This window comes from Aquarana catesbeiana, linkage group LG06, assembly GCF_042186555.1.
Source record: "Aquarana catesbeiana isolate 2022-GZ linkage group LG06, ASM4218655v1, whole genome shotgun sequence".
In the NCBI taxonomy this organism is placed as follows: Eukaryota; Metazoa; Chordata; class Amphibia; order Anura; family Ranidae; genus Aquarana; species Aquarana catesbeiana.
The window spans coordinates 339,172,483-339,186,798 of record NC_133329.1 but is presented as its reverse complement, the minus strand read 5'-3'; the positions used below and the strand labels follow the sequence as shown (position 1 = coordinate 339,186,798).

The 14,316-nt window shown below is 41.1% G+C and overlaps 1 protein-coding gene across 2 annotated transcripts in view; it reads left to right on the top strand.

Annotated features, from left to right (window-relative positions):
- HAT1 (histone acetyltransferase 1) overlaps positions 1-14,316 on the top strand; it is a 118,126-nt gene that overhangs the window by 39,402 nt on the left and 64,408 nt on the right. For both annotated transcript variants that reach the window (XM_073633894.1, XM_073633895.1), the window contains 3 exons: positions 7,141-7,320; positions 13,445-13,566; positions 14,070-14,174. In XM_073633894.1, coding sequence (XP_073489995.1) covers positions 7,141-7,320; positions 13,445-13,566; positions 14,070-14,174 — 407 coding nt within the window. The remainder of the gene's footprint in view (positions 1-7,140; positions 7,321-13,444; positions 13,567-14,069; positions 14,175-14,316) is intronic.

Sequence of the window (14,316 nt, the reverse complement as noted above, 5' to 3'; positions counted from 1 at the left end):
GCCAGTGTTAGCATAAAGTGTGTCAGTCCTTTCTCAGTCAGTAACTTACAGGGGTAAGTGAATGCCGATGTAAGTGCTATTCAACTGCAGGTGCATTGCTTTAACTAGGAGGAATAATAGTTGAAAGGACTGGAATTAGTGGCATGTTGCATTAGCCTTTTGTAGCGTATTTTATACTAAGCATCTTAATTTCCCTGTCTGAATGGGAAGCAGCAAGAGTGTGGGTTTTCAACTAATACTCATCATGCATGTAAACGGTGTGAAAAGGGTCCCTTGGTAAGTGAACACAGAGTGTTCTTGTGTCCGCCCTTGTGGAAATAGATACAATACAAACATTTCAGATGAACACGCTGTAGACTCCATTGAGTAAAAACCTGCCTTCATTGTTTAAGCACCCTCCCCTACACAGTGAGAACAGAAAGTCCATGAATAGGAGTGCAAGCTCATTTTGTCCCATGCACTGCTAGGCTTTTAGGGACTGCACTGAGGGGGCACGTTTTTTGTTGCGTTGAGACCAATTCATTAAGTTTTATTGCCTGGTGAGAAGCTGTAATATGTTATTGTGTAAGTTCATCAAACATTCATAAGTAGTAAATGTATTCATTCAAGTGGTCTTAGGGGGATTTGAAAAGAAACATGGAGTCTGCTCAGCTGACAGTCTACAGGGAGACGGCGCTTGTTTAACAAGCTTACGTATAATCTCTGATTACGGTTTGTCTGAGAGGATTTCCTCTTTTTTATTGTTGGAAATCTGCATAAAATCAGCCGTGTTCAGAACTTGTAATGCCTTGTAATCCCAAATTGAGGATCTTGACTTACACTTCAGTTTTCTTTAAACACATTTTTGTTGTGGTTTTTTTTTTTTTTTCTTAAATCTCTTCTAGACAACGTTTTTTGGGAGTTCTTTATTTAATTTTGCCCCCTCAGCCCTGTTAATCCTTGCTCTGTTATGTATGTTCACGTTTCCTTTTGTTACCAAAGCAGAATTGCACCTGTCTTTCCTTGAAGAGGGTGAGACTTTATCTGCACCACAAATTTTCCTAAACCTCATTTTTTTGTATATGTGAAAATATAGTTTACTTGTATCAGAAAAAGAGACTATACATTTTCTGAATGTGTACTACTGGAAAAACACTCATTAAAATCTATCCCTGTTTAAGCATATCTTGTAATTAATGTAAACCGGTCGTTAGTCTAAGACCAGTGTTTTATAGTCTTTTGGCCCCTTTAAATTAAGACAAGGATCTAGTGAACCACATTTGCCTTCAGAAGCAGTTTACCTTGAAATTGATCACCTAAGGCCAGATGCCATTACTTTGGCAACCCATGTTGCTGATTTTATATGGCTCCTCACTATATTTCTGCTTTTGTATTGTAAGGCTTTTATATACTCTTATCTGCTTTAGCTCTTCTTTGTGTTTTACGTTCTTAAATTTCTCCTCCTGTGCTCTTATTTTTTTCTTGTCAGTGCTCAGATCCAATCTTCCCCAAAGACTCTCCAAATGTCTATACCCAATCTTGGCTCATGGAACACACAAGGGGGAGACTTACTTACTAAAACGGGTGCACACAGAATTTGGTGCACCTGTGCATAGTAACCAATCGGCTTCTAACTTCAGCTTGTTCAAATAAGTTTTGACAATAAAACCTAGTAGCTGATTGGTTACTCTGCACAGCTGCACCAGATTCTGTGTGCACCAGGTTTAGTAAATATCCCCCAAGGTGTCATGTATGATCACTATAGTATTAGCCAGGAGCTCCAATCCTGTTTAGAATGACACTTTGGCTACTGAGAGTGAGGCAATAAAAACAAAGTATTCTCCTCTGGGGTCAATGATTAGTTTGGGGTGGTTGGAAGTCGTAACAGCAAAAGCCCAATCCGCTTGGCACCAATAACATTCTGAAGCATAATATATCAAGGGCCAAATCTATACAGCTCTGTGTGCAGATAGATACTGACTAGTTCATGAATTCATTGTGCTCAACTCCTCCTGTGCCTCAGTAAAGGTCATTGAAGGTGTTAATCATAGTTATAGACCAATAGTGGTGCAGGAAAGGTCAAGCCAAAAATTTAAAGGGGTTGTAAAGGTGGTTGTTCAAAAAAACAAAAACAAAAAAAAAAAGGAAATGTGTTTATTCTTACCACCTCAATGCAAGGGTTTTGCACAGAGTGGCCCCGATCCTCCACTTCTGGTGTCCCCCAGCGGCGCTCCTGGCTCCTCCCCACATCGGTTGCCCCCCTCAGAGACCTGCATTCCAAGGGGATACCCATGCGGGCACGCTCCTGAGTCCTGCTGCTGTGGCCATTGACGGACAGTGGGACTCGGCCCTACCCCCCTGGCTCCCGTGTCACTGGATTTGATTGACAGCAGGACAGGAGCCAGTGGCTGCGCTGCTATCTATCCAATGATAACCCGAGACAGTGGCTGGAGCTGCTGTGCTTGTCCCCGTCGATGGAATGATTGGGTTCCAGTAAGTAAAAGGGGCTCTGGGGGGCTGCTGCACTACAGAAGGTTTTTCACCTTAATGCATTGAATGCATTAAGGTGAAAAACCTTGAGGGTTTACGACCCCTATTTGTATTACTGAGCTTCATAGGGTTTTGGGGCTCTTTGGGTAATCCTGAAAGATATCTCTTTGGGATGTTAAGTATTCCTTTGCAGAATTACAAGAAAGTACCCTGCTCCTCCTTTCACAGATTTCTGCATTCCATCATGACCTGGAGTCACAAATTAGAAATCGATCTGCCTATATGTTTATATAATATATATTACCCCATTATAGGAATATTGCCATCACAAGGTGCTAAAGGGTTGCTTTCTGCTTTATTTTTCCATTTATTACATACCAACATACCAAACTGGTCAAATATCTTCTTACTGACATAGCTAAATGGCAAGTTCTTATGCCTACTTCAACGGGCGAAGATTGGGATTAAAGTATTTTCCTTGTGCGTTTTTAGTGGAAATAATAGCTAGTTTATAATACAGTTTTATTGTTATTCATGTGTCCTATCTATCCCTAGTCTGTCTCCATAAACAGGGGAAGCATTAACCCCCAAACTGGATCTGATGCACCCAACCTCAAGCTGATGATTTTATGCACTTTATTAGAGTTGGCTAGCATAGCTGATTTTTGGAACTGCTTTCTATGCTTCCCTACAATGTGTACACCTGAGATTTGCCTATTTGGTCTATTATATAGAGAGTGATGGTCACCATTACACAAGAATATTTCTATGGGAAACGTTTATGGCCTACAAAGCCATAAGTATTAGATAAAACCATTTCCCCTAGTCTATCCCAGTGGAAATTATTAATCAACCAAGTCATTCTCTACAAGAAAGTTTTATGTATGGAAAGAGACACTGCCCTCTCAAATTTCATAGTCTGGAACATAATATTGAAATATCCCCACTTATTCATTGAACTCTCAGGGGTCTCCCATATATCTACCTTGAAGGGCACCTTGGATTATTTACTAGACATATTCAGATCAGAAAATAATCATTGTCTGTACCCTATTAGCAATAAGATGAGTTTTTGTATCACAGCAAGGGATGCTTCTAATTTTAAAGTGATTTGTAAAGACAGAAGTTTTTTTTTTTTTTTTATCTTAATGCATTCTATGCTTTAAGATAAAAAAACCCTGTGTGCAACAGCCCCCCTAATACTTACCTGAGCCCCATCTAGTTCCAGCGATGTTGCAGGAGACACTCGGCTGCCTGGGACTCTCCCTCATTGGCTGAGACAGCAGCGGAATGCCATTGGCTACTGTCAATCAGTCAATGAGCCAATGAGGAGAGGGGGCGGGACCTAGCCACGGGTCTGTGTCTGGATGGACACACAGAGCTGCGGCTTGGTTTGGGTGCCACATAGCAAGCTGCTTGCTGTGGGGGCACTCGGCAGGAGGGAGGGGCCGGGATCACCAAAGAGGGACCTGAGAAGAGGAGGATTTAGGCTGCTCTGTGGAAAACCACTGCATAGAGCAGGTAAGTATAATATGTTTTGTTATTTAAGCAAAAAAAAAAACCAAAACAAGACTTTAATGCCCTGTACACACGATAGGATTTTCCAACAACAAAATCCATGGTTTTTTTTTTCGACGGATGTTGGCTCAAACTTGTCTTGCATACACACAAATTTTGTCCGAAATTCCGAACGTCAAGAACGCGGTGACGTACAAGACATACGACGAGCTGAGTAAAATGAAGTTCAATAGCCAGTGCGGCTTTTCTGCTTGATTCCGAGCATGCGTGGAACTTTGTGCGTCAGATTTGTGTACACACGACCAGAATTTACGACAATGGATTTTTTTGCCGGAAAATTTGAGAACCAGCTCCCAAATTTTTTATGACAGAAATTCTGGTGGAAAATGTCTGATGGAGCTTACACACGGGCGGAATTTCCGAAAACAAGCTCCCATCGAACATTTTCCGTTGGAAAATCCTGTCGTGTGTACGCGGCATTAGTATCACTTTAACTTCCACTTTCCATACTTCTGATGCCTTTGTGTTTACCTGTTAAAAATGGTACTTGGAGATTATAAGTACAGATCTTTGTTCCATATTCAGCACTGCATTGTGGTTTCAGAGATGTAGATGTTTTCAGAAGGAGCAGAGAAGCGCCAAGCCAATCCTTTAAACAGTTTAGGAATTTATTCAGTATATAAGTATAAAACAACACTAAAAACTTGCGTGAAAAATGTTGGAGCACTTGCAGCGTGCTGGAGCGAGTGGGAGCTTCCATGTGCAGTGTCGCAGGAGGACCGCCGGGAAGTCTCTATTGAGGAATCCACGAGCGCCGGGTGTTTCCTCCTAGATGTTTGCAGACAATGCAATGTCCTTAGCTTTTTTTATTGCTATACCCAATGTGCTATAGCCTGCAGAGCTAATCGAGCGGGGAAAATCTGATAGGGCAGATGTTCAGAAGTCGATTTCTGTACAACCGCAGTGCCCATACATGGTTTGAAATTCAGCCATTTCCATGTACGGCCGGCTTTAATTCTCCACAGGCTCCCAGATGGAATAATTGTTGTTTTTCTTATAACATTCGTATTTATGTCCACACGTTTCCATCTGATCCTTTTTAATAATCAAATCATTTTATTATGATGACCGTATGCATTCAAATTGAACCAAGTGTGATCTTTTTTTTCCCTTTTTTATTTATTTTTAAGTCAGACCAAAACAGAAATGATCAGAGCAGTTGGAAAAATTTGATAAGTTTTTAGCTTGTGTATGATGATGATGATCAAATAAATTTTCTTTCAGGGCACAAAAAACTGATAAAATTTTTTTGGCGCAATATTGTAATGTTTATTGTAATTTTGGATTAAACTCAAAACTTTATACATGCTTGTGACAGCATCATAAATCTATGCAGTGGAACCTCGGATTACGAGTATAATCCGTTCCAGGAGAATGCTCGTAATCCAAAGTACTCGCATATCAAAGCGAGTTTCCCCATTGAAGTCAATGGAAACAAAAATAATTTGTTCCGCATTGACTTCAATGGCATACAATACCGCATGCGGCCAGAGGTGGAGGGGCCAAACTCAGGCCAAACGCGGTACTGCACACATTTTGGCCTGAATTGTGCTTGTTTATGCGAGACAGCACTGGCAAACCGAGTTACGATTTTTAAAAATAAAGTGCTCGTATTGCGAAACGCTCCTTAAAGCGGGGTCCACCTATCTATCCTTTTTTTCTTTTTAGTTCATTCACAAACTTTTCTTCTCAGCATTACATACTCACATATTGTGTGTAATATGTCCGCCTGTGTCAGATTTCGTTGGAAAGAATAACTTATATTATTCACTGCAGGCGGTTTCCATCTTCATTGTGGGCATTTGAAGCCCACAAGCATTTATTTCCTGGATGTGGTGAATGCTGTGCTCCCAGCATTCACCGCTCATTCCCGCACATGCTCAGTGGCATCCTGGGAAGCCTGAGACTAGCTCCCAGGAGTCTGTGCGGAGTCTGGGAGAGGCTAGAAACACGCCTACTCCCACGGGAGGAGAACCAGGAAGTGCAAAGAAGAATAGAAAAATAAAAGGTAATTACGGTGATTTAAATTTTTTTAAACGGCATGTCAGCATCTAGGCAAGGAAGAGAATACATACAGATATTGTTAAAAATTTGGGTGGAACCCCGCTTTAACCGCGTTGCTCGCAATCCGCGGTTCCACTGTACTCCCAAATGCCATCCAAATATTCTAGCTTAAACAATAGAACGACTATGTTAATGTAATTTCGACAAATGTGTGGGAAACATAATTCGGGCATTCTAGCCTGAAAGTGTGGTAGTCTCTGTTTTTGGACATATGGAGTGACGGTCTTCTGTATCTTTAAAATAACAGACATTTTGAGTTATGAAGGAAAGGCTGTATGATGTAAGCTTCTTTTTAGGATAAATGCGACTGGTTTCCAATGCCATTATAGTTGTTTATTCATCTAGTGGCCATCTTTTGATGATTAAGACATGGTCTGATCACTCTCTACTCCCTATGGTTCCCCCCCCCCCCCCCCCCCCACACACACACACTTTATTTTTACCTAGTGATCCTACCAGTAACACACTTTTTGTAGGCTGACAACGCTCACCGCTCACTTAGCATATAGTATCTATGGGGCATCAGCTGTCGCCTTAGGACATCACTCCGGAACAAAACATTTTTGATGGTATTTTTATTCTAGGTATATCTATGGTGAAAATGAAAAGTCATATATTCATTTCCACATTGTATTTCAACTATTTCTGGGCTTATGCTTCTTAATCCGTATGACCTTAAATTTTTAAAACGACTTTGTGAAGATTCCCACACATTTACTTCATTGAATTCTGTAATCGGCAGCAAACAGGCAGCACTCACATGGAAGGAGATTTCTATTGGATTGTCAATAATTGTTTGTATTGCTATTACATGTTTTATGTTATAAAATGAAAGTGTATGTTGTGGCCACAGATTTTCTTTACCAGACCAAAGTGGAGCCGATGAGAGAGCTTTGTTATGGATTACATACACTTTAACTTGGGTTATTTTATTTTATAGATTTGCTTTCTGTAATTTAACATTAGACTCAATATCTGGTGACTCTTCTCTTTATTTCTATTATAATCTGGTTAACTCTCTTCTCTTAGGCTGATGATGTTGAAAACAAAATTCGGGAAATCATCCCTCCAGGATTTTGCTGTGGTACAGATGACTTTATAACGTTATTGGAAAAAGAGGTTAACTTTAAGCCGTTTGGCACCATATGTCACAGCTATAACATTTTTAATGAAGACGCTGGGGAAGAAATCACATACCAGATATGTAAGGTAAGTCTGTTATTTAAGTCTGTTATTTCTAAAAATGTTATGTTTGTGTAGAGGTCTGGAAATTCCACTCCTGCTACAACTAAATCTGGAAAACTGCAGCAGATGACTGAATCAGTTTGACAAAGTATCTTCTTTTTCTTTTTTTTTTTTTTAACTTGATGCAAAAATTCACCTGTTCCATGGAAGGCAGTCATTTATGGCTTTAAGAAATACTATACAAGAGGAAAAATTCAATCCAAGTGGACCACACAAGAATAAAATCCAAGCAGTTCCAGGCACACAGTTACTTATATCTCTTTGTTCCATACAATAATGTTTTGTGGAGATGGAGCAGGGTACACGTACCAGCGGGTTGAAAAAAAGATAAAAACTGACATCCCCCCCCTTACATCAACCCCCATCAGAATACGCGCAAGCACAGATCAAATGCTTGTTTTTTGGCATGACCGTTAGAAGCCAGTCTTTGGACAAGCTTCTGTTAACCACTTACCGACCGCCGCACGAAGATGTACATCCAAACTTTGGCGGCAGGTACCGGGGTTATGGCAGCACCTAGCTGCCATAACCCCGGTATCCCCGTTTTCATGCGGCGGTCGGCTTTATGATAAAAGTGGTCCCTGCGGCGGCTTTGCAGCGAGATCACTTTTATCGGTGGCGGGAGAGGGGCCCCTCCCGCCGCAATCCGGTGCCCTCTGCTGCTTACCGGAGCCGTCGGTAGCGGCGGAGGCGATCGCGTCCTGTCAGTGATGTGTCTGGGGACCAGTGAGGCTAAGATGGCGCCCACTCGTCTCCATGACACTGCTGGGCGGAAACGACGTCAAAACGTCACTTCCGACCACGCCTCTTAAAGGCATATTTTTTTCAATGTCATTTTTTTAAATGACTTTTTTTTTTTTTTTTTTTATTGCATTTTAGTGTAAATATGAGATCTGAGGTCTTTTTGACCCCAGATCTCATATTTAAGAGGTCCTGTCATACTTTTTTCTATTACAAGGGATGTTTACATTCCTTGTAATAGGAATAAAAGTGACAATTTTTTTTTTTTTTTTTTTAAAACAGTGTAAAAAAAAAAAAAAAGTAAAATAAATAATAAAAATACAATTTTTTAAAAAACCCCCCGTCCCAACGAGCTCGCGCACAGAAGCGAACTTATACGGGAATAGCGCCTGCATATGAAAACGGTGGTCAAACCACACATGTGAGGTATCGCCGTGTCCGGTAGAGCGAGAGCAATAATTCTAGCCCTAGACCTCCTCTGTAACGCAAAACATGCAACCTGTAGAATTTTTTTAATCGTCGCCTACGGAGATTTTTGAGGGTAAAAGTTTGACGCCATTCCATGAGCGGGCGCAATTTTGAAGCGTGACATGTTGGGTATCAATTTACTTGGCGTAAAATTTTATTTCACAATATAAAAAAAAAAAAATGGGCTAACTTTACTGTTGTCTTATTTTTTTATTCAAAAAAGTGAATTTTTTCCAAAAAAAAGTGCGCTTATAAGACCGCTGTGCAAAAAAAAGTATTGCAATGACCGCCATTTTATTCTCTAGGGTGTTAGAAAAAAACCATATATAATGTTTGGGGGTTCTAAGTAATTTTCTAGCAAAAAAAAACCTGTTTTTAAACATGTAAACACCTAAAATCCAAAACGAGGCTGGTCCTTAAGTGGTTAAACAGAGAGCGGTACACCTATACTGAACGTCGTGCGGTTCACGCTGAACCAGCCAAATTTCGTGCGTTTGTACCTGGCTTTAGTTAGTTCTTACCTTCTGGAAAAATATGGTATTGCAGCATGACTATACAGATACAGTGTGCCTCCTCAAAGATGTGGAGTGGCAGACTCTTGTCAATACTATAAAAGTGTTTACAGTAACAGGAAGGGGGTGAGCTATACCTTCTATTCTGTCAAAAAAAAAAAAAAAAAGGAAAAGGGATTTAAAGTGGAGCTCCACCAAAAAGGGGAGGCTCCACTTGTTTGCCTCCCCCCCCTCCCACTTCCGCTGCCACATTTGGCACCTGGTTTTGACAGGTACACGCTCCCACTTTAGGCTGGTCTCACCCGGAAGTTCGGCCCACCCCCCCGCCGCCGGGCATGTGCAGTAGAGAACCCTGCAAGAAAAATGGCAGCGGCAGCACCCGTCACCGCTGGATTTGTGGAACAGGTAAGTGTCCCAATATTAAAAGTCAGCAGCTACAGTATTTTTAGCTACTGACTTTTAATATTTTCTGAAGGTGCCTGCAGCTCCTCTTTAGATTTGGCCTGCAAATCACCTTTCAAAGGGACATGTCAAAATGTTATATGGTAGCTGTAATTTCTGATATTTTTTATGTAGCAGCTCTGGAGAAGTCATACTTATCTTTGCTCTTAAGATTTATTGAATGGGTGACCTGATGCATCCACATGCAGCCAATGAAGTGCTGGAACATCTGATATGTATATAACTTATTTTAGGCCATAAGATGGCAGCCCTGCAACTTACACCTATAAAAACAAACTATCCTTTTGCAGCTGCCATATTTCTGTCATGTCCATCTGTCTATGATGGTGTGTATGATAATTATCCCCTTTTCAAGAAATCAAAAAACAGCTGGTTATTTTTATTTTTTATAAATTCTGTTTACAATTTGTGCTTATATTTTGTATAGTGCTAGAAGATGCCTGTGTCAAGTGCTAAAGAAAGTTGTCACTCCAGTGTTCATTTTCATTTGTTAACCCCTTAGCGCCTACCGTATGCACTTATGCGGCCTCGGCTTTAAGGGGTTATACCGGGATGATGCCTGCAGTTGCAGGCATCATCCTGGAACCGTTTTTTAGAGCAGGCGGTCGGCTCTTTAGTGATAACAACCGATGCGGCTAAAAGCCGCTCGGCTGTTATCCCAAAGAAGCAGGAGGGGACGCCCCCTCCCGCTGGCCTCCCATCCAGTCACTTTTTAAAGTGGCCATGTAAAAAAATAAAATAAGAAAAAAGAAATTTTTATTTGTAAACAGTGTTAAAATCACAGTCTTTATGAACCTTGCTTTGTGCACCGCTGAAAATCATTTGGAGGGGGGATTATGGTGTGGGGTTGTTTTTCAGGGGTTGGGCTTGGCACCTTAATTTCAGTGAAGGGAACGCCGCATCCCAAGACATTTTGGACAATTTCATGCTCCCAACTTTGTGGGAACAGTTTGGGAACAGCCCCTTCCTGTTCCAACATGACTGCGCACCAGTGCACAAAGCAAGGTCTATAAAGACCTGGATGAGCGAATTTGGGGTGGAGGAACTGGACTGGCTTGCACAGAGTCCTGACCTCAACCCGATAGAACATCTTTGGGATGACCTAAAGTGGAGACTGCGAGCCAGGCCTTTTCGTCCACATCAGTGCCTGACCTCACAATTGCGCTTCTGGAAGAATGGTCAAACATTCCCATAGCACTCCTAAACCTTGCGGGACAGCCTTCCCAGAAGAGTTGAAGCTGTTATAGAGGGTGGGCCAACTCAATATTAAACCCTACAGAGTAACACTGGGATGCCATTAAAGTTACTGTGCATGTAAAGGCAGGCGTCCCAAAGTATTAGAGTGTGTGTGTGTGTGTGTGTGTGTGTATGTGTATATATATATATATATATATATATATATATATATATATATATATATATATATATATATATATATATATTATACACACGCACACAAAACCTTTTCCCTTTCCACGCTCCAGCACTGTCCCCAACTTCCTCCTCGGTCCAGCACTGAAGGGACCTCTTCGGGGTAGAAGGACTCTGTCTTTCTGCCTATTCCTGTGAGGTCAGCCTGTAGTTTTTCAAGTCCTCCTAGGGGGTGCATCATCGTGCAGGCTGGGCTCTCAGTACTCCAGACATCATTACATGAGCACCACTCAGTCCTAGAAGAAGGCCCACCCCTCGTTACCGCCAAAAGATTGTCAAGAAAAGCAAAGGGCACTAGGCCAGCACAGTGGCTACGTGGTTAGCTCTTCTGCCTAGCAGCACTGGGGTTGTTGGTTTGAATCCCAAAACATGGCACTACCTGCCTGGAGTTTGCATGTTTTCCCTGTGCGCGTTTCCTGCAGGTACTCCGGTTTCCTTCCACACTCCAAAGACATGCTGGTAGGTTAATTGGCTCCTGTCTAAACTGACCCTAGTATATGTATGTATGAATGTGAGTTAGGGACCTTAGACTGTAAGCTCCTTGAAGGCAGGGACTACACCCCTGTTAAAATGTCAGGTTTCTATGATGTAAAAAAATGACACAGACAACTCATTTTTTCCACCTTTTAATGTGACCTATAAACTGTACAACTCAGTTGAACAACCAAATAAAATCTTTTAGGTGGAGGGAAGTAAAAATAAAAAAACTAAAATAATATGGTTGCATAAGTGTGCACACCCTTACACTAATACTCTGTTGAAGCACCTTTTGATTTTATTACAGCACTGTCTTTTTGGATATGAGTCTGTCAGCATGGCACCTCTTGACTTGGCGATATTTGCCCACTTTTCTTTGCAAAAACACTCCAAATCTGTCTGAATGTGAGGGCATCTCCTGTTGCACAGCCCTCTTCAGCTCCCCCACAGATTTTCAATGGGATTCAGGTCTGGGCTCTGGCTGGGCCATTTCAAAACTTTAATCTTCTTCTGGGGAAAGACATTCTTTTGTTGATTTGGATGTATGCTTTGGTTTGTTGTCATGCTGAAAGATGAAGTTCCTCTTCATGTTTAGCTTTCTGGCAGAAGCCTGAAGGTTTTGTGCCAATATTGACTAGTATTTGGAACTGTTCATAATTCCCTCTACCTTGACTAAAGCCCCCTGTTCCAGCTGAAGAAAAACAGACCCAGAGCATGGTGCTGCCACCACTATGCTTTACGGTTGCTATGGTGTTCTTTTGGTGATGTCATTGTTGTTTTCACGCCAAACATATCTCTTTGAATTTTGGCTAAAAAGTTCAACCTTGGTTTCATCAGACCGTAACACATTTTCCCAAATGCTTTTGGGAGACTTCAGATGTGTTTTTGCAAAATTTAGCCAGGCTTGGTTTGTCTTCCATCTTGCCACTCTACCCCATATCCCAGACATATGAAGAATATGGGAGATTGTTGTCACATGTACCCCACAGCCAGTACTTGCCAGATATTCCTTCAGCTCCTTTACTGTGGCTGTAGGCCTCCTGGCATCCTCCCTGACCAGTTTTCTTCTCTTCTTTTCATCAATTTTGGAGGGACGTCCAGTTCTTGGTAATGTCACTGTTGTGACATATTTTCTCCACTTGATGATGACCGTCTTCACCGTTTTCCATGGTATATCTGATGCCTTGGAAATTCTTTTGTACCCTTCTCCTGACTGATACCTTTAAACAATGAGATCCCGCTAATGCTCTGGAAGCTCTTTGCGGACCATGGATTTTGCTGTAGGATTCAACTAAGAAAATGTCAGGAAAGACCTTCTAGAACAGCTGAACTTTATTTGGGGTTAATCAGAGGCACTTTAAATGATGGCAGGTGTGTACTGACGCCTATTTAACATCACTTTGAATGTGATTGCTTAATTCTGAACACAGCTACATCCCCAGTTGTAAGAGGGTGTGTACACTTATGCAACCACATTATTTCAGTTTTTTTATTTTTACTTGAGCTGTACAGATTATAGATCACATTAAAGGTGGAAAAAGTTCTGAAATGATTTATCTTTGTCCAATTTTTTTAAATCGCAGAAACCTGACATTTTAACAGGGGTGTGTATACTTTTTATATCCACTGTGTGTGTGTGTGTATGTATGACGCTTGACAGTGCTATACAAGTACCTGTAATAAATAATAAGAAAAAGGTGTGTGTTTTTTTTGGCAAGACCACACAACGTGCACATTTATATTCCTGAATCTAGATGCCCAAAAAATAGGTTTGAATTAGTGCATGTACTATTCATGTCATTGCAAGGATTGAGATGAGTTTTTCATAGTGATTTTGAAGCCTTTTCATTGGAGAAGGACAATAAAAATGCCAAAACGTAATAACTTTTTTTTTCATTTTGAAGCATTATGATAAATGTTTTTACTTTTAATATATCAGTTTCGAGATGCCACACGCCATATTTGATGTCTGACCCTGACTTTGCATGTTGCTCTAGGCTGACATGACCTGTCCAGGCTTCAGAGAGTACCATGAAAGGCTCCAGACTTTCTTGATGTGGTTCATTGAAACAGCCAGCTACATTGATGTGGATGATGAGCGATGGGACTACTTTTTGGTGTAAGTGGCTTTCCAAATCAACATTCAACTCTCCTTTAACAAATCTTGGAGGTTTAATTGGCGGACACCAATTATGCAGCAACAGTATAATGATATTTTTTCCCAGGCATGATAAACTATTGTTTACAAGGCTCACAGTTTCCCTTCATTGTGTTTTCGGAGGCCTCCAGAATAGCGCTGAATTAAACTCTGTTGTCTGTGGGAGCTCTGAATGTGGGCTTTAAGAGTAAAATGAGCTTTGCCTGTGTTCCCTTTTACTAGCCACCCATTCAAGTGCACAATGGGCAAGTGCACTGAAGTGATGCAAAGAGGGCTGATTTATCCAAGTTGAGCTCACCAATTAAGTGAATTGTACATTTCAGAATAAAGCAGGTGTACCCATTGGGCCCTCACAGCGTAGCTTGCTGACACTGGAAACTCTCTCAGAGAATGGAAAAGGAAAATGGACCCTGCATGGGAGCTTGCCTGTAATTGACCTGCTTGGCTTTCTGTTTTATCTGCAGATTTGAGAAGTACAATAAGGACGGGACTACACTCTTTGCGACTGTAGGCTACATGACAGTCTATAATTACTATGTGTACCCAGACAAAACCCGGCCACGTGTAAGGTAATTGCCAACGATGCACGTGCCTCTTCTTTTTTTTTTTTTTTTCTTCCTTCTTTTTTTTTTTTCCCCTTTTTTTTTTTTCTTTCACAATTGAGTCTCACTCACGTTCCCAATTTTACCTATAATTGTGTTTAGGTTTTTT